Below are 27,241 nucleotides of genomic sequence, written 5' to 3'. Positions count from 1 at the left end.
ATAATATCTCCCCTAAAAATTCCTCAACTCAATTGTAGGCCTTACTTTACATGTTATCAAAACCACATTTGTTTTAGAAAAGGAGGCAAAAAGGATGCACCCAGTGTTCCTGGACTAGATTTGATAATGCTAAAAGTTCTTCATACCTCTAGCACTCCGGAATTCTATGCCCAGACATAGTCTACCCAGTTCTCACGCTCCCCACTGCCAAAAATAAAACCAAAACCCCAAACTTCACACATCATAGATCATTCTTCTATTAGGTTTTACTTTTAAAAAAGAAATGCCAAAGGCAATAGTCTGTCCAAAGGCAAAAATCCAGCCTGGCAGATCCAGCTGAACCCCTGGCCCAATCCCAATCAGTCTGTGTTCCTTGGCATCTGGACTAGAGGACAGAGAGCTGTCAAAGGCAGTGTAAACCACTAACACCTGTAACCTAAGCAGAACTACCCTGTCATCATGTCATCACTGTGGAGAAGAGTTATGTCTTCTGCCTGGGGTAAAAGTAGAAAAGGATGGAGATGGTCCTGGGAGCCAAATTGACAAAGCCCGATGCCCATTCAGTTCAGGGAACTCATGACTGCATGGCTCAGGTGTGTTCTGCAGATGACCCAGCAGTACAAGAGTCTGAGAAAACACACAAGTTTAAGTCTGCTTCTGAAGTGGTATTTTTTTTTTAAGAAAACTAAATTTGATTCATGATTCAGGGGAAATGATTAATATTCAGTCTGGATTTGTGATTTAGCAAATCAGAGCAATTCAAGTGTCTGGTTCATTCCAGGACTTTATAGAACAAGGCGGGAGACAGGAGGACACAGACTTCTGGGTCTTGGAGTCCTCTGAATGTTTTCAGGGTATGTCCTGGACCAAAGGAAGCTGAGAAACACTGTTAGAGGAAAGGACAGTGGAGCTGGGTTCCAATTCCAGTGGCACATCCAATGTCCTCTTGAAGGAGAAGGCAACAAGATGGGAAAAAGGACCTTAGACACCCTATTTCCCAGGTTCTTCATGAGGATCCTAGGGATCCCTGTCCTGAAGGAAAAGAAGCCTAAAATTCAGGGTTCAGCCAATGGCAGACCTGGTGGAGATTCAGCTGTTCTCATTAATGGGAGTATGGCTGCCTCCAAGCAGGCTTTCCCGCTCATGATCCTCAGCTGGGGGCTGACACCAGGGCAGACGGGCCAGAAGGGGCTGGTGTAGCCCATTGTAGAGAGCTGTGCCCAACAGGAGGATGAAGAAACCTAGGATCTGCAGTGGGTGAAAAGTCTCCCAGCCCAGTGCCAGGCTGAAGGCCCAGATGACCACAGTACGGAGGCTGTCCAGTACCATACGGGTGGTGGCACTCATCTCCTTGGTGACACTGATGCCAGCGAAGTTGAAGAAAGCGATGCTGCTAATGTTGCCCAGTAGTGCCACAATGATCAGCGGCTGTCTTCCCAGCTGGCAGAAGGCGTCTAGTGCATCTTCTAGCACGCCCCGGGGATTCCCACTGAAGGTGCCAGCAGGGATGTAGTACATGGGCACCAGCAACAAGGTGAGGATCACAAAACCAAAGAACCCTGTGGAGAAATGAGCGGGCAAAGGAATGAATGTTTTCACAGACTATGTGCTGAGTTCTCAAACTCCAAACGCATGTGGGCACGTACAAGATCTTTCACTAAATAATGCTCCAGAAGAGCTTGGGGTCTCAGGCCTCAAAATCTCTCCAATCTGTTCCTTTCTTTCCACTCTCAGTACAACTCAGTTCTTATCACTTTTCACCTGATTCCCTGGAGTTTTATCACTGGTTTCCCTGCCTCCAGTGTCCCCTCACTGTGATTCGTGTTGCACCTCTCACCCAGATAAAGGTCCTCAAAAAACCGTTTTGCTCGTTCTCCCCAGTCTTCTGTGGCTCCCCACAGAAAAAAATTTAAGGTTGACTTGGTTTCTCTATACTCCAAATACAACCTATATTTTTAGCCTTATCTCCTATTACTCTGCCATAAATCTTGGAATCCAGCCCAATGGCATAACAATTTCCTACTTGTGAGTTTTCCTTTGCCTAAGTTCTTCCCTTTTCCTGTAATACACCATTTTTCATCTGAAAATCCTGCACATTTCTTAAGGTCAACTCACATGCCATTTCTTCTACTAGGTATTCCTTGATCACTCACTGGATGGAAGTGATCATTCCTTTCATATTTCCTGTGTTACAAGACCAGGGACTGTGTCCTCTCCACAATTAGTCCAGTGTCTAGCACACTGTAGATGCTCAATGCATATATGAGCTGAGAAGGGTGTACTGCAGGTTATCAGGACCTTCTCACACACAACTCATTACCAGCATTCTCTGGGTTCCTCACGTCATTTCTGTCCTTTCCACAGCATGCTTCTCTGCGCCCTCCCCTATCTCACCCCAAGTTGTCTCTGCTCCCCACCAAATACTCTCCATGTCTCCTCTTCTTCCCACCTGCGCACAAACGCACCTTCAGTACCCACAGCCCGAAGTGGGTGCACGTTGTGTTTGTAGACAAATTTTTCCTCCAGCACCATTTGGATGGAGACAATCACTTGTGCCATGATGATCAGCAGGTCCCCTATTGGAGAGGAAGGACCAGAGAGAGGGAAAGATTTCAGAGGCCACGGGAGGGGATTATTGTTGTTGTTTGTTCTCAAAGAAGACCATGGCATCAGAAGGTTGATGCCATGACTTGCAAGTGAACTGGATCTAAGTGAGGGAAGGCTGTGAAAAGTCACCAGCCTCACTTTCTCCTCCTGAGCCATTTGGGTCCAGTGGCCAGATATAGATCAGGATGACTGGAGGTGGCACAGGATGCAGTGGGAGACGTTGGCCTTTTTAGACTAAGGTCTTTCCCAGGTCTCAGCTTGACTGAAGCAAGCCCATTCAGTGATTAAAGCTAGGTAAGAAATGAGACAAAGAATGGCCTCTTTTTCCTAGTCAAAAAAAAAAATCAATCTGGGAGGAGAAGACTCTCAGAATTTCTAAGCAAAACAGCTTTCAGAGGCCATGGAAGGGGATTAAAGAAAAAGGTGAACAGAAGATGGATAAGTGGGGCTTGGATGACTTTCAATGAAGAACTAGGATGGAGGACTATTTAAATATAATTTCTTCAACTCTATGTTCAATGCTTGAAGAATGGTTCAGGGTTTATCAATGTAATGAAATGTAAGAGTGATAAATGAACACAAGGCATTTCACCAAGATGGGAGTCAGCCTCAAGAAGACCGGCATCCAAGCCTGCCAAATAGATACATCACTGTGACTCTGTGCAAGTCACTGAAACTATCAGTGTTGCAGGCAAATCTCCAAGACTCCAAGCTGTAAAGCAGCTGCTGATCTGCACTGGGAGAAGAAGCTTCCTCATCAGGAGCTCAGCACATCAATGCAATGACAGGTGGAGACCAAAAAAGGACACAGGGCAAGATGGGAAGTCTTCAGTGAAGTGATGCAAGACCAGCTCAGAAGGGCCAGAACAACATTCACTAACCTCAACTACAAATGGAAAAAGAAAAAAGGGAAACAAGCAAGAGGCAGCTGAACTTTGGAGGGACTCGGAAGGGCCCATGAGGCTGAACCAGTTGGGGTTCTGCTTGTTGTTTGGATCTGACATTTTGTTCCTTACTTTGCAAGTGTATGTGTCATAGTTCACAGTTGCTAAAAGTTTATAATGAAACATTTAAAATATATTAAAATATTCATAATTTTTTCCTTTTCTTTAAAGAACCCCTAAGTAACATTACTCTGAAGAGGGAAAAGGCAGGCAGGGTTGGTCTCTTGATCACGGAGCAGGGTGGGGCCAGGAAAGCACCCAAGGACATCCTTGACCATCTGCCATCTGGCACCTGGTGGTGCCCTGGCCCAGCACTCAAATGTACTTCTTCTCTTCAGCTCAGGCACTCTCAATATCAACTCCACCCTGCCCCATCCCTTGTGCCTGGATCTTGGGGGCAGCAGACTAGTTTCCTGGTCAGTCTCTCTTGTGAGACTCTCTCCTTGGGAGGCACCAGCTGCAGAAGGCTCTGTTCACTACAATGCAACATACCTGTGATCACGTCACTGAGCTTGTGTTCATCTTCATGCTTGCTTGTGAGGTCAGCCAGACCCACAACCACCAAGCCAATGATTGTGATAAAGATGCCCAACCACTGGCTTGGCAACAGTTTGCGTCCCAGGAAAGCCACAGAGAGAAGACCCGTGAAAATGATCACAGACCCACGAAGCATCTGGAAGCTGGAGGCACTTGTCATGTTCAGGGCTACAGAGAAGAGGAGAATTCAGTAAAATTCAACAGACATTTCTTAAGAGCATGCTCTAGGAAAGATACAAGTTTAGATAAGACATAGTCCCAATTCTTGAGGAACAGGAGTTCTAGTAATAACAACAGCTGACATTTTTACAATATTTTATGGTTTAAAAAGCACTTCACATTTGAGGCGTGACACATAAATAAATATATAAAGGCCTAAGAGAATTCTAAGCAAAATATTATGGTTTGGGGAAAAGAGTTGTTACTGAATTAAGGAGGGGAAGATGATCATAGGGAAAGTAGGAGGAGGCAACAATTAGGTTGGATTTAAAAGAACATGTAGGAATTTAATGGATAGAAGCAGTATATAAAGGGCACAAGCAATCCCATAAGCAAAAGTTTGGAGTTGGGAAAGCACAGGGTTATCTAAAGAACACAGACAGTAATCCATTTTGGTTGGAAGATGGAAAAAAAAATAAGGGTGGGAGGAAAGGCCCTGCTGCTGCTGAAACACTCTCCCCTACCACTCTACCACACCTCAAAGAGCTGGTCCTTGCCCAGGAGATTTTGCTACTCACCCACATACATAATGCTGGTCCCCGTCATGTCACAGAGGGCAGGGGGCAGGAAGAGCAACGCATTGAAGGACGGCTGGGGTTCCATGCTAGAGTCTGTGCGCCCCCAAATTCTGCACTGAAGTAAGTAGAAGGCTGCTAGGCAGGAAAACTCCCCCAGGAACATGCCCACTGCCTGGAATTAATACAATCACAGACTCTTAGAGCTGGGAGGAACACTAGAGGCCAACTGATCCAACCTGTTTATCTTAACAATGTCCCAGAAGCAAGGGCAATGTCTCCCCACAAGACCCATGTGGTACTTTTATGATTTGGGATGGAGATGGAGATGCTTCGGCCCCAGGGCTTGGGAAGAGTCACTTTCCCCACTCACTTCTGAGGTTCAGGCCCTTCCTGAACGTACTCATTACTGGCCAAGAATAGCTAGCCAACCCTCCTGCCCTGCTGCATCTCTAAATGGCTACTGGGAAAGAATAACCAGTGATCTTTTCTGATTCAGGCATGACTCAGTCCCCAGCTTCTGGAAGCAAGAGAAAGTTCTGTGGCTGCAGGATGGAAGAAATGAACTTTCAAGTCCAAAGGAAAGGGGACTGGGGGCTCAGAGTCACCAGGGAGATGGAAAGCTTGAGAGAAGGCAGGACTGAGAGAGGATACCTGGAGGAAAGGATGCTCGAAGCTGTGGGCCTTGCTTCCTCCACAGCCCTCAGCCACAAAATTGTCAGCCCATCTGGAAGAGAGAAGAATGCCATTGATTGGTGAGGCTACTATGGTCCCCATTCAACCCAATTCGATAAAGGTGCACTAAGTACTTATTTGTCCACCTAGTCTGTGCCATCAGACCTGACGGCTGAGAAGATAGCATGCCTCGAGGATGCAGACTCATCTTCCTGGCCCCAAGTCTATAGGCTACATGGCCTATGACACCATACAAAATAAGACAGGAGAGTATATGAGGAAGCAAAATGCTAAGCAAGGCTGCTGGCAAGTTACAGGTGCACTTTACAGTTGAAAATTGTCACTACTTTGCTTCATCCTCAGTGCAAGGATGATCTCCATTTTAGAAGCTCAGAAAGGTTCTGCCCCTTCCTCAAGGTTACACAGCCGGCAAGAGGGAAAGCTGGACCTGGAGCACAAGTCTTGTCTGAATAAGGCACTTTCCCAGGCTTCCCAAGGGTACCAGGACTGCTCCCTCCTCTGAAATCCCTCTGGCACTGTCCTACGCCACATGCCACAGAACACAACCCAAATACTTTCCTGGCTTACTTTTTTGGCCAGTGACTCAGGTATTGTCTCATGAAGTATTATCTCAAAAAGAAAATGGTTGGTTAGTCTTGAGAGTAAGAACTGTGTCTTCTGATCCTTTGTTTGAACCACAGCACCCAGCACAGGTGTGGACACACAGCGGGCAATTAGCGTAGTCAAGCACTGAAGAACTGGGTTTGGCAAAGCCCACTCTCTGTTACGTCCAGGTATTACTAGTGCGTAGGTATTACTCCCCTGGCACCTAGCTCACAGGAGACAAAGAGGCTGAGAGCCAATGACTAGGGATTTCAGTCAGATGAAATGGTAGATTTCTAAGAACGCTTCTGCACCACAGAGGTCTGGGGAGCAGGTCCTGGGGAATAACAGCAGAGATAAAGGAGCTACGGCTGCGGTCAGGAAGACCTGAGTTCAAATCTTTCCTCAGACATATACTAAGCTGAGTGATGCTGGGGCAAGGTACTTAACTTTCTGAGCTTCAGCTTCTCTTGCTGTAAAATAGGGTTAAGACAAGACCCACCTTACAGTGTTGTTTTAAGACTCAGGTAATATAGTGTATGGAAAGTGCTTTGTAAACCTTAGAATGTTATATTATTGTTAGGAGGGGACTGGAAAGGAGCTTCGAGCTCATCTAGTTCAGAACCACCGAGTCAGAAAAGGTGACAATTGGAAGGATTGAGGTCCACCTAGACCCGAAAGGAATCCCTGCTCTATCAAAGCTCACACGTGGCCACCTGGCCTCCACATGACCTCTGCAGCCAAGTTGCACATTCCACTCCTGCCTCTTCCACTTCCCATGAATTGCTGGGGAATTCTAAAGATTCTGCCCCCAGGGGCCACAAAGGACAAATCTAATGGTTCCTTTACATGACAGCCTTTCAAATGTTTGCAGACTGCTATGCTAAAACCTCTCCTCTGAGTCTTCTCTTCTCGGCTTGAATATCTTCAGTTCTTTCCATTAGTCCTTGGATGACATGAATTTAAGGTGCCTTCAGCATCCTAGTAGCCTTTCCCTGGATATTCTTCAGTTTGTCAATGTTTTTCTTAGGCCATAGTGTTCAGCCTTGAATACACTATTCCTGACTGAGGACCTCTTAATGAAAGTCAAGATTGCATTAGCTTTTTGGGCTGCCACATCACACTGTAGTCTCATCTTGGGCTTGCTGTCCATTAAATATTCCAAGTGTTTTCTAGAACAACTGTAGTCTAACCATGCCTTTCCCATTTTATACCTGTGAAGCCCATTTTTTTTCCTGAAGTTCATCTTAGTAAATTCAGCCCAAAGCTCTCGTCAAGATCCTTCTGGATCCTGACTGTCATTCAGTGCGTTTGCTCCCCCTCCAATGTTGGTGTCATCTGCAAATCTGAGAAGCAGATCATTGAATGCCTTTTATACAAGCACAGGAGCACCCCTGGTTTCTTCCCTTGAGAACTCCTAACTCAGTGACACTGAGTCATTAAAGACACCTGGCACCCAATGTGTTTGGAAGTCATCTGACAGTGTTATCATTTAATCCATATCTCTTCGTATTCTCAACAAAAATAGCAGAGATACTTTAGCAAAAGTTTTCCAAAATCTAGGTAAATCAGTCATAGAATTTTTCTCATTTGCTACTTTAAGAATATCATAAAAAAAGGAAATGAGGTTCTTTAGGCATGACTCATACTTGATGAAACCATGCTGGCTCTCTGGGATCATCACTTCCTTTCTAAATATTCACCAATCATCCCATTAATGATGTATTCTAGGCATTTCCCAGCAATCTAAGTCAGATTCACAGGCCTCCTCTGGTCTAATGCTCCCCTCTCTTATTTATGGGATCTTTCCAATACGACTGACAGTGACTCAGCCATCACGTCTGCTGGGACTACAAAGACCCAAGGATGCAGCCCATCTGAGCCAGGTGACTTGACTTCATCAAGGGCAGATCTTTGCTCTCTTACTATTCTCTTATTTCTCCTGGGTATCCAACTGCTTGTTCCTCATTCTTGTCCTCTCACTTCCAGTAAAAGCCTATTCTCCTTTGTAGAGAAAACAGAAGTAAACCAAGAACTAGGTAAGTCTGCTTTCTCTGTTGTCAGTGATCACTGTTATCCCAGCCACCCCAAACAAAGGCCTTTCTCCTTCTCTGATCTTTTTCCTAAGAGAATTTAACACTACCTCCCTCCCCAACCCCACCACCCCTGACCCAGATTAAATCGCTTTGTGCTGTCCTCACCTTATCTCGCCAGTCTTAGCTCCTTCCAAGCTTTTGTGACCCTGACAACATTTCTGTAGGCCTGCGCCACATACCTCCATCCCCTGTACATGTCTTCTAAAAATCCAAGTGGGTTTGGGAGTTCCCTTTGCCTCCTCATCAGTCTCCTTGAACAAATGCTGTTTTTCCTCCTCATTGGAAACTTTCCCTTTGTAGCTTTAGCATCTTCCATCATCCCTTGGGGGCTGATTTCCCTGAACATTTTGCTCCATGGGATCCTATCTTTGCCCTGAAATCTGCTTTCTCCAAATCAAGGGTGTATGTCAGATTATGTCCCATTTCCTCTTTCCCTATCACAAATTCTATGAGGGAGACGTCACCTACCCACCTGCGTCTCACCCATGATCCTCTAATTTCCTCCCCAGAAACCAAATTATCCCCTCTAATTTACCCCCAATCCTCTCTGTTAGTGAGAATCAGATCTAGAACAGAATTTTTCCTTTTTGGTTCCTCTGCCTTTTAAAGAATGAAGTTTCCAATAAGGCAAGTCAAGAAATTATTAGCTGTTCTGCTTTTGGCGGAGAGACTTCCAGCAGATGCCTGGATAATCAAAGCCTCCTGGCCCTCCTTCCCCCTCCCATCACTACATCTCATGCCTCTGCACCAGGTGTGTGATTCTCAAACTAATCTGTTTCCTTTCTGTCCAGGTGGTCTGTAGTATACTACAGTGACAATGAAGTGACTCTAACCTCCTCATTTCATATAGGAGGGAACTGAGTCCCAGAGAGATGAAATAATTGGCTCAAGTGCCAATGAACACAGCAGGGCCTAGAAGCCGGGGCTCTGGTCCACTGGTCCTGTCTTTGCTACACCATCTGGGTCCCCTGCCCGACAAACCAGAGTCTCTGACCTGCTGGCTCTTGGCTCCTCTGACCAGAGGAGAAAAGGGAAATGGGTCTAAGCTGCAGATCAACCAGAAATGTCACTTGAGCAGGTTGCTCAGAACAAGCTCCAGCCTTCTTCCAGCTTTACTGACAAAAAAGAAAACATAGGAAGTATGTGGGTATAATAATTTCTCAGTCTTAAATCACCAAATAAGACCTGGAAGAGTCTTTCAAGGAGCATTGGGGAAAGGCTGAGCAGGGTGGAAAAGCAGAACATCTGCCCACCTGGCTCTTTTGCCCAGGAGCTCTCCCCTGGGACCCCTCTCTCTTTTTCCAGAGCTAAGTATGATCTGGGGATAGAACAGAGGAGGGGGCTTAGAATTCAACACTTCCTGCCACAGGGGCTGGGGTGCTTAGGAGAATGCCTGGCTCTAAGATAGAGCTGGAAAGCCCTGTCAATATGACCAACTAGAAGCCTGCAGGCACTTTCTTTCAGCACTCATATGAACTATCTCTCATGAAGGGGTTTTGCCTGGACTGGCCAGACACAGGGTGGATATGCTGGCAATATTCCCGGGGCAGGGAAATAGGATCCCTTTGTATCCGCCCCTAAGGTGTAAGGCCTGGCTTCCTCAGGATCAGGTGTAAGGAGGATGTGCTGCTCCATCAAGCAGATTTTAGTTTCCAGTTACAGATGATTAGAGCCAAGCTGAGTGTTTCTGGGGCATTTCTCCTTACACTTGCTACACTGACTTCCCTACAGAGCTGGGGAATGATGCAGAGGTTCCACAAAGCATGATGCAATAGAAAAAGCACTGGCCTCTGAATCAGGAGACCTTGGTTCATGTCCCAGATCAGATACTAGCTAAGTGACCCTGGGCAAATGATTTATCCTGGGCCTCAGTTTCCTCATTTGTAAAATGGGGCTCATAATATTTACCTTAGTCATGTCATGGGATTCTTGAAAATAATAGTACTCTGTAAACCTTAAGTGCAAAAGTAATGTGAAGTATTAACAATTGCAATTATGAATATGTAATTATTTAATATGTAAATAAAATATGTAATCATTGGGATTTAAGAGACTTCAGAACCTAGTACAAGCTCTTCAATTTAGAGATGTAGACAATGAGGCCCACGGAGGTTGTGACATGTCCAAGTCATATGCCAAGCTTAATAATATTAATATTAAATATTTTAACTGATAATAACAGCAAAGCTAAGTCTCCAGATCTTAAAACTGCTATGCCTAAGGCCAATTCTCTGGTAATGGCCCTTTCCTGGAGTCCTCTTTGGCCTACACATTTCCAGTGCTGGCCTATCAGTCTTACAGTAAATCTAGGGCTGGTGCCCTGAACATGACTGAGGTTTTTGTTCTTGATCACAGGATCATAAATCTAAAAGTGTCAGGGTTCTTACAGGTCATTAGTACCATCTCCTTATTTTATAGATAAGGAAGCTGAACATCCCTCTTACTGCACCCTCCCCCCCCCCCAAGTTAAGTGGCAGAGCCAGGTTGTGAATCCATGTTCTCTTACTCCAAATACGGTGCTTCTTCCATTGTTGCTTACTTATTTCAGTTGTGCCTGACTCTTCCTGATCCCATTTGGGGTTTTCTTGGCAGAGATACTGGTGTGGTTTGCCATTTCCTCCTCCAGCTCATTTTACAGATGAGGAAACTGAGGCAAACAGGGTTAAGTGACTTGCCCAGGGTCACATAGCAAGGAAATGTCTGAGGCTGGATTTGAACTCAGGTTTTCTTGACTCTAGGCCTGGCATTCTATCTACTGCAAAACATACCTGCCCTTAATCCTTGCATTATACCAGGTTATCTTTTCATCTCAGTCTTAGGGACACCTGGATCCTGAGAGCATAATGTCCTGCTTCTGTCCATGGCTACCTCACAATTACAGCATATTAGATGCTGAAGGCCCCCCAGAAGTCATCTCGACCAACCTTGTTGCTTTTTAGATAAATACAGTGAAGCCCACAGAAGGGGGTGACTTGCCCACGTCAGGAACAGACCCCATATCTAATTCTATCCCTGTGCACATGCCCAGATTCCAGCCAAAGTGGCAGCAGCTCTTTTCCTCGTCCTCTGGGAGTGTCTGTATGGGATGGTTAGTTAGAAGGAGTTTCTGGGTCAAGTTGGGCTGAATGGCCTCAGACCAGGAGGACTGGTGCTACCCTGAGACATGGGATAATAGCAAGAGGATTAAATTTAAGAGCCAAGAGAGGTCAAGGCTCAAGTCCAGAGCCTGATATTGCATGGGCAAGTCACACGTAATTTCCCTTGGCCTCAGCTGTGTTGATTGTAAAATTAGGATGATAATACTATGTAGTTAGTACTTGTTGTGGAGACCAAATAAGGTAATATACATAAAATGTTTCAGAAATGTCAACGTGCTACAACCTGCTATTACCACTATCATCACCACCTCCAAAGAGCTGGGAAGGTTCTGGCCCTCTTGGAAGTCCCACATGTGGCAGAAGAGGCTGACTCCCTGGGGAAGTAGCCAGAAATAGCAGGTATTCACTGGGATACAAGGTGGTGCGGCAGAGAGACCTCGAACGGCCACTTCCCTGGCTCGGTTCCTCTAAAAAATGCTGGGCTTTGTATTGGTCTGGGCTGCCAGGGAAGAGAGTGAAAGTCAAATGACTCACTATGATCCAGCAGCTGGGGATCTGAGATCTAAGGGAAGGAGACAATGTCTGCTGGCTGAGCCAAGCCCAGCCAGCCACTTCCTTACTCTTTTTCTTGGGCACCACTGTCTTTTCCTCCAACCCCTACCATGCGTCTTGTCCCAAAGGGCCACGATTAGAGGAAAACAGACCCAGGGCTAAAAGGGACAGAAGAGGCCAGTTAGTCTAACACTCTCATTTTAAATGAGGAAACTGAGGCTCAGGTAGTTTAAGTGACCTGTCAATGTTGCAGAGAGTAAGCATCAGATGGCAGTGGGTTTGTGTCTATGGCACACACCTTTAACTCTTGACTCTTTCCAGGGAATAATCATTTTTCTTCCCTCTCTCCCCATTCCCCACTGTGAACACACAGAAATCCTGTCCCTCTCCCATCCAGACATCAGCTTAGGGAAGAGAAGTCAAAGTTATAGGAGGAGGACTAAGGGGAGAGGGGTAGGGGGAGCAGAAAGGCTTTGGCCTGGGAGTTCATTGGATCAGAGCACTCATAAGTGGAAGAGAGTTTAGGATCATCTAGTCCAGGTTTGGGGAACTACAGCCTCAAGGCCACATATGGCTCTCTTGGTCCTCAAGTGCGGCCCTTTGACTGAATCCAAACTTCTCGGAACAAATTTCCTTAATAAAAGTATTTGTTCTGTAAAACTTGGACTCAGTCAAAAGGCACACCTGAGGACTTGGAGGGTCATATGTGGCCTCAAGGTCACAGGTTCTCTACCCCTAATCTAGTCTTATTTTACAGATGAGGAAATCGAAACTTAGAGAGTCTAAGAAGTGAAGCAGCAGAGCAGGGAAAGGGATCTAGGCTACCTGTTCCAAATCCAGACCTCTTTCTATTAAACCATCAGCTAGGGAATATTAGTTTGCTTTTGTGTTCTGTCCCTAACTAGCTGGAGAGCCTTGTCCCAATTATTCCACTTCTCAGGCCTGAGTATTACCATAATCTATTGGCATTTCGCCTCTCCTGCTCTCTTCCTTTACATAACCCCACTCTTCATCCACACTATGCCCTCCAATCCCTTGACCCCTCAATTCTTTACCAGGTCATCTCCCCTGCACCAGTCACTCTCTCTTCTTCTTGCCATCTAGACCCCTTGATGAACCAATTCAAATCTACATTGTCCTCCTTTCTTGAAGCCCTTGCCTCCTTATCATATTGCCTAGCTAAGCCTCATCCTTGGATCACTCCCACAGTTTGTCACCTTTACTCTTACACATATGCCACTAAATCACACAACTGTTCTGACTGGATCCCCTACAAGTTTTTGTTATATAATCTCAACTGGGCACTCGCTGCTACTTACTATGCCATGCTCCGCACCAGTTCTTCCAAATCTTTTCATCCTCCTCAAACCTTCCCTTCGCCTACTCTGTCAGCTGAGAACCTTGCCTTATATATTTTACAGAAAAAAAATGATGCCACTAGCCATGAACTCCCTCTTCTTACCTGTTCCCCATCTCCTATCACTCAGGTACATTCTGACATTCTCACCTGTCTCACATGACAAGTGGCCTTACTCCTTACCAAGGCTGACCCCTCTGCTTGTTTAAGTGATCTCATACCATTCCATCTCCTCCAAAAGTATTGTCTCCTCTATCATCCCAACTCATTCACTTATTTTCAATCTCTCCCTGGCTCTTTTCCTACTGCCTACAAACACGCTCATATCTTCCCTATCCTGAAAAAAACCCACATTTGATCCTTCCATCTCTGTTAATTATTGTACTAAATCTCTTCTGTCCTTTGTAGCTAAACTCTTTAAAAAAGGAGTCTACAATAGATGTCTCCCTTTTCTCTCCTCTCTTTGTCTTCTTAACCCCTTATAATTTGGCTTCCAATCTTATCAATCCACTGAAACTGCTCTCTCCAAAGTTCCCAGTATCTCTTAATTGCCAAATCCAAAGGCCTTTTTCAATCCTTATTCTCCTTGGCCTCTCTGCAGCCTTTAACACTGTTGATCACTCTCTCTTCCTTGATATTCTCTTTTCTCTAGGTTTTCTAGGTACTACTGTCTCCTGGTTCTCCTCCAACCTACCTTCTCAGTCTCTTTTGCTGGATCCTTTTTGAGACCACACCCACTAACTGTAGATGTCCCTCAGGGTTCTGTTCCGACCCTCTTCTCTTTTCCCTCCATACTACTTCACTTGGTGATCTCATCAGCTCCCATGGATTTAATTACCATTTCTGTGCTGATGATTCTCAAATGTACCCATCCTGCCCCAGACTCTCTACTGACTCCAATCCTGAATTTCCAACTGCCTTTCAGATATCTCAAACTGGATGTTTCATACACATCTTAAACTCAACAAGTCCAAAATGGAATTCGTTATATTTTTCCTTAAATCTTTCTCCCTCTCCCACCTATTCTATTAGTGTGAACAGCAACTCCATCTTCTCAGTCCCTTGGGCTTACAATCTAGGAATTATCCTGGATTCCTCCCTCATATACAATCTAATGCCAAGGCCTGATATGCCCCCTTCTCTCCTCTGACACTGCCACACTCTAGTGCAGCCCCTCATCACCTCACAGTTTATTGCAGTAGCCCGCTGGTGGGCCAGCCTTCCTCAAATCTCTTCTCACTCCAATTCACTCTCCATTTTACCACTAAAGTGATTTTCCTAAAATGTATGCTTGACTATATTACCTCCCCTACCCAATAAACTCCAGTGGCTTCCTATTGCCTCTAGGATCAAATATAAAATCAAATATAAAAAGCATTCAAAGCCCTTCATAACCTAGTCCCCTCCATCCTTTCCAGTCTTTTACCTTATCCTCCAACTTGTATTAATGGATCCAGTAACACTGACTTCCTGGCTGTTCTACTCTCCCTTCTCCAATATGACTGACCTCCCTGACTTCCTTTAAATCCCAACTAAAACCCCACCTTCTATAGGAAGCCTTCCCCAACCTACCTTCCTTACAATGCCTTCTCTCTGTTTACTATTTTCTATTTATTCTGTATATAGCCTTCTTTGTATATATTTGTTTGCATGTTGGCTCCCCTATTAGACTGGAAGCCCCTTGAGGGCAGGGATTGTCTTTTGCCTCTTTTTGTATCCCCTGTGCTTACCAGCACCTGGCACACAGTAGGCACTTAATAAATGTTTACTGACTGACTGATTTGACAAATGAAAGGATTGGCTTAGATGACCAGCAAGGTCCTGTCAAACCTTGACATTCTTTGACTCTGTGTCCTCCAGTTTCCTCTCCTCTTTTTGGGTTGCATCCCTGAGATGTCACTGCTAGGGTCAGATTATGGGAAGGAGAGAAAGGGCTTTTCAGAAGAATAGATCCTCACTCAGAACAGGCTCTGCCAATGTTACTGTGGGCAGCAGCATTGGCCCCCAGCTTCCTGGAGGCTAGCCTTCGACCTGGTGCATAATGGACTGGGCCTGTGATAAAGGCAGAACTCAAGGACTCTGACTCCAGAGGAGACAGACAAGCTAGAGCAATGTGAGAGATTTATGGCCAAGCTGAAGTAAATGTATTCACTTTCAAGAAAATGCAGCTGCAGCATAGCCTAGACCAGGGGTGGGGAACCTGTGGCCTTTTAGATTCAGCCACAGGGCTGCATGTGAGGACCTAGAAGGCCACACGTGGCCTTCAGGCAGCAAGTTCCTGGCCAATTATATCAAACGTGTGGCCCACAACACTATGAAGTATGGCCTAAACTAGTAGTCTGATTGTTTTTCAGTCATGTCCAACTCTTCGTGACCTCTTTTGGGGTTTTCTTGGCAAACACAGTGGATACTGGAGTGCTCTACCATTTCCTTCTCTGGCTCATTTGGAGATGAGGAAACTGAGGCAAACAGGGTTAAGTGACTTGCCCAGGGTCACACAGCTAGTAAGTCTCTGAGGCCAGATTTGAACTCGAGTCTTCCTGACTTCACGGCCAGTACTCTATCCACTGTGCCTCCTGCCTGCCTTGGCCCAAACTAGATTAAAATGTAACATTAAAATGAAATAGTTAACAAAGTAACTAAAAATACAATAAAACATAGATATTATTGATATATAGTTTTCTGAGTCAAGGTGTGTCTTGTAGGGATCATTATATATGCTTTAGTGGCCTTCATTTCTATTTGAGTTTGACCCCACTGGTATAGCCGAAAGAACACAGAACTTGGACTAAGAAGATCACGGTTCCAATCTCTGCTCTGCACTTACAGGTGTATGATCACAGGCCAGCCCCTTCACCTCCACTGTGCTGCTTATTTCCTGGGTGTCCTTGGGCAATCACTTCACTTCTCTGGACCTCAGTTTCCTTGTCTGTAACTAGGGAGCCTGAGGTCCCTTCTAGCTCTAGTTGTAGGATCTCAGGAACCTATCTGAGCCTGTAATGGGAGTTAAAAGTCTTCCCTGCCCATTGACAGGCCTTAGGTGAGGCTACTGAGGGAGGCTTATTTCTATGAAGGCCCACATCTTTTGCTGATTGCTAATGAGGCACTGGGTCAAGAGAGTCTTGCCCTATGGCTCTGAAAAGTGTATATATATCCTGAGGTGAGGTTTTGCTTTAGGGCTCAGTTTTTGGAAGAAGGTTTGAGTGCCAGATGAGACTCAGATGTTGGTGCTTCTGTCTCTGGTAATGATGTATGTATTGTCTATGGTCAGACAGTTGGAAGCCTCACCTGTTGATCCTGCTTGTATTTTCTCTGAGGGTGTATGTAATTAAAGTAAGATTATTTATCCCTCTTAAAGTTGCTTTCCTTTTAGAAAAGCAGATCTAAGAACCTGTGCAGCAGGCCCTTCTTTGGATGCCAGGGTGCTTGCTGACATAGAGCCTTACTTGTGTCCTCTGTGAAACAGGGTTGGTAATAACCCACAGCTATGTTTGCAGTGGATGGTGCTATGAGGACTGAAGTCAGAAAGACTACTCTTCCTGAGTCCAAATTTGGCCTCAGACTTCTCAGCTGTGTGACCCTGGGCAAGTCACTTTACCCTGTTTACCTCATCTGATTCCTCATCTGTACAATGAGCTGGAGGAGGAAATGGCAAAGCACTCAAATATCTTTACCAAGAAGAGTTGGACATGACTGAAACAACTGAATGACATACATCTCAGTTGTAAAAAAACAAAACAAAACAGTATCTAAATGTGTTACTTATTAAAGGTTTTCTGGAGATTCCTCTTTCCTTTTCAGACAAGAAAAAACACCAGCAGAGAAGGAAGCCACACAGCCTGGGATCCTGAGACCCAGCCAAAAGGAATGGAGCTGCTAGTCTTGATTTGGAAGTATCCTGAGAGCAAGAGGAATCAGAGAATCATAAATTTACAGTAGGAAGTGACCTCAGACATCATCTAGTTCAACCCTCTTATTTCATAGACAAGGAAACTGAGGGTAAGGGAGAGGAAGTGACTTAGCAAAGGCACACAGAGACTTTGAAAGACCTGTTATCCAAAGTTAGGTGTTTTTTTTACCTTACCAGTTGACGAACTGAGTAATTTGGGACCAACAGGTAAGAGGGACTTTCAAGGGGAATTCTTTATAGCTGCTAGCAAGGAGCTTCTTGACAAGGTAGAATAGTGAGGACAGAGGTGGTCTGATGCTTTGGTCTAGGTGAGTAATGTCATAGACCTAGTCTCCAAATATAGCTTGTTAGATTTCTCAAGAGTTTGTTTCTGTTCCAAGTGGAGCATGCCTGTCTGATTTATTTTGGGGGGGGTGGTGGTGGGTGGATTATGTTGGGTTGTTCCTAAAGGTATGGTTTAGAATGGATTAGAGCATTAACCAATCAAGATTCACCCCCACCTTCTCCCCAAGCCAAATTATTTGCATTACAGCCAGATTTCTGTATATAAACTGTCAGGCTGGAAGTTTAAACTGTGATTTGCCAAACTCTTCTCCTGTCTTTGTTCCTGGGGAGTGTCCCATTACCCCCAGTTTCTAATTGGCCATGAAACCCCTGCTCTGGGTTCACAGCTTTGAACTAACTGCTCCTGTAGGAGGGAAGGTGATGTGATAGAAAGATCAGTAAAGCCTGGGTTCCAGTGGCTCCTTACTTAGGTTACTGAACTTCTCCAAACCTCAGTTTCTTCATCTGTAAAAGGGGTATAATCCCAGCCCTGCCTACCCCACCAAGTAATTATGAAGATCAAATGAGATTGTGGAAATAAAGACAATGAAAACTGTAAAGTGGTGTGCAAATGAGAAGTATAATTACAATGTGAGATTCCTCACAACCACCAGGGGAGGATCAAAGGTTGTCCTCCAGTTTGGGAAGCTAACTCAACAGGATCGACAGGTAGACAAAGGTAGACAAAATGACCTTTCCTTTTCTGTGACCAGGGATTTCCTTGCTTCCTACTAGGCCACTCTCTACTTGTCTAGAGCCTTTTAAAAGAACTGTATTAGCCCAATGTAGATGACAAATGATCTGAAGCCTTAGCAATCAAGGGGAAAAGTAGCATAGGGAAGTTTTTGGTTTTTTTTTTTAAACCGGCCTTATCTCCAGAACACGTGTTAAGGGATGATGAGATACACAGCTTTCAAGCATCCCTGCATGGCCAAAGTGACAGGGAAAGGAGGGAACTCTAAAACCTTGTAACAAGTGGTAGTTAAAGCCTTTCCTTCCCTTACAAACCAGGGCTACTGGTCTTAGCACCTCTACAGAGTGCAGAAGTATTTGTGTTAAAACATAAAAGATAAATCTTTGAAGCCTCAGCACGTAATAGATATAGCAGGTGCTTAACCAATGTTTGTAAAACTGAATCAGGTACTTATTAACTTTGTGACTTTGGTCACATGATTGTGCCTCTCTGGGACTGTTTTCACATCTTCAAAACAAGGGGAGTTGGACTATATCTTTCCAGTGCCTTTCTAGCTCTAGCTAAAAAGATGGACCTTGCACAGAAGTAAGGGGTTCTCTCAATAAGTCCTGCTCTCATTTTGAAAAAGCAAGCTCAACATTCATTCCATCACTCCTCTCCTCTATGGGCAAAGGTCTTACCACCAACACCCGTTTTATCTGTGGTGAAACACAAGCCCCCAAAAGGTAAGGCACTTTCTAATGAACCCCAGTGAAACAATCTCTGTGGGCCTGGAATCCTAGATAGGAACTGGCCCCCTCCCCACATAGGCTAGAGGACCAAAGATTTGGAATTCTATTCAACAAGCACTTACTACTGCTACTATTATATGCCAGGCATATAGCAGACTGCTAGGGTAGTAAAGTAAAAACGAAATAATGCTTCTATCCAGAAACTTACATTTTACTGGGGAACAGACCACCTACACAGCAGGACACCTTTAAATAGATACACCACAAATACACGTGCATACAAATCTCTGGAGGTGAAGGGGGTTGGCAGCGATGTAATGTTAAGGGCAGAGAGGCAGCTAAGGGGCAGGGGATAGAGCACTGGGCTTGGACTCATCTTGAGTTCAAACCTGGCCTCAGTCACTCCTAGCGTGACTCTGGGTAAGTCACTTCACCCTGTTTGCCTCAGTTTCTCCATCTGTAAAATAGGCCGGAGAAGGAAATGGTTAACCACTCCAGTATCTCTGCCAAGAAAACCCCAAATGGGCTCATGGAGAATAGGACGTGACTGAACACGCAGGAGGCTCCAGAAGACACAACGAAAAGGGGCAGCGGCAGAGGGGATCCCAGAGGGCACACAGCGGCAGGGGACTCGTCCATCAGCCCTTCCACCCTTCTCATTTTACAGATTAGGAAACCGAGGCCCAGAAATGAGAAGCGGCTTGCTCAGAGCAGCGAGGGGCAGAGGAGGATTCGAGGCCGGGCGCCCTCCGAGGTCTCTCGTCGGGTTCACCCCGGAGCTCTCGAGGAGGGCTGGATACGGGGCCCCGTCCTCCCTGGCCCAAGGACCCGACCCCAGGGGTGGGGGTCCCCTACCCACCCCTCCAACTCACTTGGCCGAGAGGGTGTTGATGGAGCCGGTGATCAGCATGAGCCCGGCCAGGAACAGCTGGTACTTGGTCCAGGCCATGGTCAGGCGGCGCTAAGGCAGCTGCCTGGATGACTCCCGGGCCGAGGGATGGGGACTACGGGCGGGGGAAAGGGGGGGGTTTGGAGCTGGCAGAATGCACTTCCCTTCCGGGATGGCGGTCACCTGACCCGCAGAAGTCAGCTGCCCTGGAGCCCCGCCCCCCGCCTCATCCCAACCCTCTCCCACCCCACCCAGAAGGCGCGCGGTCCCGCCGAGCCGAGAGGGAAGCTGGGGTCCCGCGCACGCGCACGCGCACGCTCACGCGCACGCGCAGCTCGGGACTCCGGCGCTCCCGCTCCTGCCGCAGGTCGTCTGTCTCTTCGCCCAGTTGTCTGAGCACGTGCTCTTCCCCCTCGTCCGCCACTGTGGGGTGGGGCATCGGTCAGTCAGTCAAACGGCAGGCTCTGATTGTGGATTAAGAGTGCACATAGTACAGAACTCTGGGAAGTAGGAGGGGGCTGTTTACACCCATTTTACAGATGAGAAAACATTGCGGTATCAGCCGATCAATAAACATTCACCACGTGCCCCCTGTGTAGCAGGCCCCGGTAAGCCGGGGAGTCTTAGTCAGGAGACAGCCCTTGTCCTCAAGGAGCTTGCAGCCCGAGGGCACAGACTACTCGCGAGCCAATAGTGTAAAGCCGTCTGTTGTGTTCGTCCTTCGGCGAGGAAGGTTTGGTTCTCCGAGGGACCACGTGAAGACGAGGGGGAAGCCCTGTTGTGCCCTGGGGCCCAGTGAGAAAAGGAGACCATAAAGCATGGGGGTGGGATGGGGGATGGGCTCGTGTGTCTCTTGCCTAGGTGACCTGGCAGGAGCTGCTCTGATCTCGGCTTCCCCAGAGGCCTGGGCCCCTTCCCCATTGTACCCTACGGAGCTGACCCCCTGCTGTCCCACGCACTGCATTCACTTACCAGCTGCCGCTGCCCTACATGCTCAGGTAAGGCCCTGCCCTGGGGAAGGGAGGGCGGGGAAAAGTGAGCCAGCAGCTGTGGGGTAGCAAAACCAGGTGATTTCTGGAGTGCTATTTTCCATCAGGGTTGCGCTCGCTCTCTCTCTCCCTCCCTCCCTTCCTCCCTCTCCCTCCCTTCCTCCCTTCCTCCCTCTCCCTCTCCCTCCCTCTCCCTCCCTCCCTTCCTCCCTCTCCCTCCCTCCCTTCCTCCCTCTCCCTCCCTCCCTCCCTCCCTCCCTCTCCCTCCCTCTCCCTCCCTCTCCCTCCCTCCCTCTCCCTCCCTTCCTCCCCCTCCCTCCCTCCCTCCCTTCCTCCCTCTCCCTCCCTTCCTCCCTCTCCCTCCCTCTCCCTCCCTCCCTTCCTCCCTCTCCCTCCCTCCCTCCCTCTCCCTCCTCCCTCCCTCTCCCTCCCTCCCTTCCTCCCTCTCCCTCCCTTCCGCCCTCTCCCTCCCTTCCGCCCTCTCCCTCCCTCTCCCTCCCTCCATTCCCTCCCTCCCTCCCTTCCTCCCTCTCCCTCCCTCTCCCTCCCTCCCTTCCTCCCTCTCCCTCCCTCTCCCTCCCTTCCTCCCTCTCCCTCCCTCTCCCTCCCTCTCCCTCCCTTCCTCCCTCTCCCTCCCTTCCTCCCTCTCCCTCCCTCTCCCTCCCTCCATTCCCTCCCTCCCTCCCTTCCTCCCTCTCCCTCCCTCTCCCTCCCTTCCTCCCTCTCCCTCCCTCTCCCTCCCTCTCCCTCTCTCTCTCTCAGAAATGATTAAATGACTTGTACCTGACTTTGTTTTCACTGAGTCAGGGCCGTGCAGGGTCACCAGCCTCACTTTCTCCTCCTGAGCCATCTAGGTCCAATGGCCAGATATTCATCAGGACAACTGGACATAGCCTGGAATGCGCTGGGACACCTTGGCCCCATTAGGCCAGTCTATTCAGGAACTCGCTTAGGGTGAGGTAAAGCCCATTCCTCAGATAGGCCACTTTAAACAGTAGCCAGGGGATGGCCCCTCTACTCAGGCATAGAAAAAAAAGGACCTCAGGCCAGAAGGGAAAAGCAGCAGTTACTGTTCATGATCACTCTTAAACCAGCAGTGTCCAGAAGCTACCCTTCAGCCAGGGGCCTGGTTCCTACAGTGTATGAGCTTCAGAATGCAGTAGGTTTAAGGTTTTGAGAAAGGAAGGGAAGGGAAGGGAAAGGAAAGGATTGCATCCTGGCTCATCTCCAGTCATCCTGATGAACATCTGCTCACTGGATTAACATACACCCATGGACCTGGAGTCAGGAAGATCTGAAGTTCAAATGTGACCTCAAACACTTAGTACATCTGCCTTAGTTTCCTCAGCTGTAAAATGGGGATAATGATACCATCTGCGTCACAAGGTTGTTGTAACGTGCTTAGCATACTGCCTACCATATAGTAGTTGTTTTTAAAAAAAAATGCTTATTCCGTTCCCCCCAGCCCTTGGTGTGGTCTTCTTCCCCCCTCCCCCTAGTAACTGCTTGTTGGATGAACTCTTAAGAGCTTAAATGGATCTGTTTGCCGTCCTGCTAGTTGCTCATTGTGGCAGAAAAGGAGCTTTCCTGGGACTGTAGCCCTATAGACATACTTGTGCCTCAGAAGTCATTTTAAAGATAAGACAACTGAAGCCCAGAAAGGTTATGTAAATTGTATGAGGTAGTACAGGTAGCAAAGGCACAGTTTGAACCCAGTGCTTGGACTCTTTAAGACTAAGGTTCTTTGTCTTACTTGAAAATGTCTTGACCTATCTAGCTTTCTTATTATATAATCATCCTTCAAGTCTTTGCTGCCAGACTTGGACCAGAGCCTCTCTTGGACAAAGAGAGTCAGAAAACTCCCATAAGGGTATGCTCAGTGACCCGGGATCTGTTCCAGCATCGACTTTATTCTTCCTCTCCCCACCCTGCCCCCAGCCTCAGCAGAAATAGATTACAGAGGGCAGAGAGGAAGAGAAACATGCCTATGTGCAGTTTCCTCCCCACCAAGAGCAGATGATGACAACTTATGTCAGAAATATATGGAAGAGGTACATCTGCTTGCATGTGATCTGTTCATAGTCAGTGATACATTTCCAGTCAGTTGTCCTGCTGTCCTTTCTATGATCACTCCATTTCTCATTTCTGTCCCCTTCTTTTTGCTTACACAAACACAACTGTGATGTAGGCTTTTATCACCCCATGCATGCCTGGACCACAGCTTTGTTGTTTGGTTGTTCAGTCTAACTCTATGTGCTGTGCCAGTTTTGCTCCTGATATAAAGCTGTGGGAACACTAGCACTGTTAGCTCAGATTAGACAGGGAGCTATTTAGCCCAGGAAGTCCTACTAATGGAATTTAGGAATATTCTATCCTCTTCTATTCAACAAACATTTATTAAATTCCTATTTATGTACTACAGAGCACTTTTCCCAGCCTGGGGGACATACAAAGTTTAGATAAAACAACTACCCTTGCCCTTGTAATATTGTTCTTCAGTCTTGTCAACTCTTCATGAACCCATATGGGGTTTTCTTGGTAAAGATACTGGACAGATTTGCATTTCATTCTTCAGTGTGTCTCCATTTTACAGATGAGGAAACTGAGACAGATAGGGCTAAGTGGCTTGTCCAGAGTCACAGAGCTAGTAAGTTTTTGAGGCCACATTTGAACTTATATCTTCCTGGCTCCAAGCCTGTTGCTGTATCTGTTGCTGTCCTAGACTGTAGCTAATGAATCCCCAGAGATGGTCACATTATTTGAATTTGTCTGTATATTTCCATTGAGATGGAACCTGTTAACATATTTTACATAATTACAACTTCATTTAGTGTGAACATGAATACATGCTAATATTTCACTTCATTATTCCCACTTATCCTTATCTCTCCCTATTCCACTCCATCCTTCACTCTGCTGCCAAAGGGATTTTCCTAAAAGTGGTTCCCCTTTACCTCCAAGATCAGATGTAAAATGTTCTATTTGACATTTAAAGCCCTTCATAGAGATGGAACTAAGATGGTGGAATAGGAAGAAGTTCAGCCAAGCTTCCTCCCAACAAAGGATCCACAAAGAACCAGAAAACTTGCTACATCAAGTGCTGATCATGAAATCTGAAAAAAAACAAAAAAAGAATTCACAAGCGATTTTCCCAGCCCAGGTTTACATAAGAGAGACAGACAGAGAGATGTTCAGATAGTGGAGCAGGGTCTAGCCAGTAATGTCTGCACAGAGCATTCCAGGGCAATCTCTCACAATCTCTGAAATTTCTCACAGAGGGGCCTAAATTTGTGTAGGTTTCAGGAACTGGTACTACCTGGCAGCTCTCTCACTCACTACTCAGTTCTGGGTCAGAGATCCAGAGTGGACTGAGAAGGGAGAATGCTTCTAGGGGTGGTAGGCCATGGTGAGGAGTGGTCAAGGGGTTTAGGTTGTGTACTTTGGAAGGAATGATGGCTGTGTGGCTCTGACCCCTGGTGGGGGGGGGGGGGAGAGAGAGAAAGAGAGAGAGAATGTAGGGTGGGAGTGGGGGGGAAAGGGGAGAGTGTTTCAGTTCTAACTTCCAACCCAGTCTGCAGTCTGTAGCAGAATAATCAGAGCAGGAATCCCAGACCAAAGAAGTGTCTGCAGTGCTATCCCTTTGATCCAGCAGAGCTTTCCAGTTGACTAAGAATGGTTGAGTCCAGGGACAGACTATTGGAACTCTGACTGAGCCAAGCTCATGGGCATATTGCTCAGACCCAAATCCGTGTCAGAAACTTGCAGAGTTCAGACAAGGAGGATAACAATCAGACTTTGCCCTGAATCTATCCACTGAAAGCTTGCTATTCTCCAGAGTGAGCTGTCTTGGAAATCTTGGAATTGATACAATACTCAGTATCTCTAAGAAAGTAGCAGTAGGACCAACCCAGGCTAACATCAAATTCAAAGTAAGGAAGTAGCCTGGAAGAGTAGCAAACAAAAAGAAATTCAAAACAAAAAAGGCTATGATGGCACTCGAGAGAAACTCAGGAGAGAATGACTCCAAATCATCAAAAAGCAAAGACTCAGAGAAAAACATAGGTTTGGTATAAATTCAACTAGAATTCCTGGAGGAGATGAAGCAAGAATTTTTTAATAGTATTTAATTTTTTCCAGTGACATATAAAAACAAATTTTAACAGTCATTAAAAAATTTTTTGACTTCCAAATTTTCTCTCTCCTTCCTTCTTCTCCCCCTTCCCTAAAAGGCTGAGTAATTTTATATAAGTTATGTATGCAAACAAGAATTTTGAAAAGAGTTAAAATGTTTTTATAAATGAAATAGAGAAATTAGAAAAAATGGGAAAACTGAGAGTTCTGGAAGAAAGAATTGAAAAGGGAATTAACGTGGCACAAGAGGTATAAAACCTTATCTAAACCACAAACTCCTTGGAAATTAGAATGGACCAAACAGAAGTTAGTGACTTCATGAGAAACTAAGAAATGTTAAAATGAAATGAAAAGACTGGAAAAACTAGAAGAAAATTTAAGATTCCTCATAGCAAAAACAACCAACTTTAGAAAGCAGATCCCAGAGAAATAATTTAAGAATCATTGAATTTCCTGAAAGTTACAACCAAACAAAGAACCTGAATATCGTATTTCAAGAAATAAAAGGAAAACATCCAAATCTCTTAGAACCAGAGGGCAGAATGGAAATAGAATCTGTTGATTACCTCCTGAAAGGCAATAAATAAAAGTAATCAAACAAAACTAGGAACATAATAGCCAAAATTTAGAACTTCTAGGTCAAAGAGAAAAACACTGCAAGAAACCCAAAAGAAAGAATTCAAGTACTGGGTAGCCACAGTCAGGATCACGCATGATTTGGCATGCACCACTGTAAATGAGTGGAGAGTTTGAAACGATATTTCACAAGGTGAAGTATAGGCTTACAACCAACCAAGAACATTTTACCTAGCAAAACTGATTGTAATTGTATGGGGGGGGGGGCGGGGAAGGATTTTTATTGAAATAGAGGACTTCCAAACATTTCTAATGGAAACACCAAGGCTGTATAGAAACTTTGAAATGCAATTACCAATAGAGATTCCAGAGGACCCATGACAAAACTTACCCAATACCAGATTGAGAGGTAATGGAATCAGAAGGCAGATTGAGACATTTTTTTAAAAACACGGTCGATGGAGGAACTTGTTTTGTTTGACTATACCGTTTGTAACATAGGGCTTGTTTTTCTTTCTTTAATGGAGAGATGAAAGTGGGAAGGATGAAAGTAGACTTTTTTTTTGATTGAAAAAAAACTTTAAAAAAGTCAAACAAAACAAAAACCAAAACAAAAAGCCCTCCACAACTTGTCCTCTTTTTCCCTTTTCAGTCTTGTTTTATTTTACTCCCTATCACTTAACTCTACAAACCAACTATGCCAACATTCTTGCTGTTCTTCAAGCATGACATTCTGTCTTCCGATTTCATGGGCTGGCCACCGTGCCTGGAATGTTCTGCCTCCTGATTTCCTCAGTTTCTTTTAAGTATCATCTAAAGTCCTGCCTTCTATGAGAAGCTTTTCCTGTTCTCCCTTCATGCTAGTTCCTTCTCTGAGAGTTTTACTAACTTGCATTTCTTCGTGTAGCTGTTGATAATTTGACTTTCTTCTTTACGGAACTGCCTGTTCACATTCTTTGACCATTTATCAAATGATAAATTATTCTTATTAGTATATTATAACAAATTATTCTTATGAATTTAAGCCAATTCCTTATGTATTTGGAAAATTCACTATTTTTTCCATTACTTAAAGTTCACTTTAAGAAATTGTACTTTTAGCAAGGTTTGGCAAAAGGAATGTACTTTTGCTAGACAATGTATCTTGAGTTTTGATCCAGAATATGTTCAAGCCACCAGTATCCCACAGTTACTGTATAATAATCAGAATAGCTCCCAGGATACCCAGCATGTCCCCATGACATAAGCTGATTCTTCAAGCTGTCATCTCATGATAATAGTGCACATTTGCATAGTATCTATATCCCCAATATTGTCTCATTCAATCCTCACTACTCTATGAGATAGGTAATATTATCCCAATTTTACAGATGAGGAAACTGAGGCTCAATGAAATTCAGTGACTTGTTTGGATCATACTGCCTGTAAGCATATGAAACAGGATTCAAATGCTACTCTTTTTGGCTGAGTCCAGTGCTCTATCCATGAAGCATCTTCTCATATCTCAACAGACTGTTCTCCAAGATTTTTGCTGACATTTCCACTGTCCTGCTTTGATTTGTTGGCTTTTGTCCCTCCTTCTGTGCCTCTTTGCCCTTGGCTGAAATATGCCCATCTGTTGGCTTTGTTCTTCACTTCTCTCCTTCTGCTTTATCCCTGAGCAGGATGCTACTAATTACCTATGAATGAATTCGCTGTAGTCTTTGCTAGACTCAGACTTTGTTCTAGTCTGCTCCCCCCCAGGTCCCTGTCACCCCCGCCCCGGAAAGTGGGATACAAAACCCTATTCTGGTC

The 27,241-nt window shown here is 45.6% G+C and overlaps 1 protein-coding gene across 1 annotated transcript; it reads right to left on the bottom strand.

Annotated features, from left to right (window-relative positions):
- Window positions 1–246: 246 nt before the first annotated feature.
- SLC35F6 (solute carrier family 35 member F6) lies at window positions 247–20,000 on the bottom strand. The gene is made up of 6 exons (XM_072633949.1): window positions 19,735–20,000; window positions 5,477–5,549; window positions 4,826–4,997; window positions 4,044–4,256; window positions 2,466–2,576; window positions 247–1,559 (listed from the first exon to the last, which is right to left on the bottom strand). The coding sequence occupies exons 1-6, from the start codon at window positions 19,809–19,811 to the stop codon at window positions 1,090–1,092; spliced, it is 1,116 nt and encodes a 371-aa protein (XP_072490050.1). The 5' UTR covers window positions 19,812–20,000; the 3' UTR covers window positions 247–1,089.
- Window positions 20,001–27,241: the final 7,241 nt, after the last annotated feature.

The sequence above is a fragment of the Notamacropus eugenii genome, chromosome 1 (genome assembly GCF_028372415.1).
Source record: "Notamacropus eugenii isolate mMacEug1 chromosome 1, mMacEug1.pri_v2, whole genome shotgun sequence".
NCBI classification, from domain to species: domain Eukaryota; kingdom Metazoa; phylum Chordata; class Mammalia; order Diprotodontia; family Macropodidae; genus Notamacropus; species Notamacropus eugenii.
The sequence above is the reverse complement of the archived record's forward strand: the minus strand, read 5'-3'. Positions and strand labels throughout refer to the sequence as shown.

Coding starts and splice junctions, on each gene's coding strand:
- SLC35F6 (XM_072633949.1), bottom strand. CDS start 19,811: ATGGCCTGGACCAAGTACCAGCTGTTCCTGGCCGGGCTCATGCTGATC. Junction 5,550..19,734: donor ATCAACACCCTCTCGGCCAA/GTGAGTTGGAGG, acceptor TCTCTCTTCCAG/ATGGGCTGACAATTTTGTGG. Junction 2,577..4,043: donor GCTCAGTGACGTGATCACAG/GTATGTTGCATT, acceptor CCTCTCCAATAG/GGGACCTGCTGATCATCATG.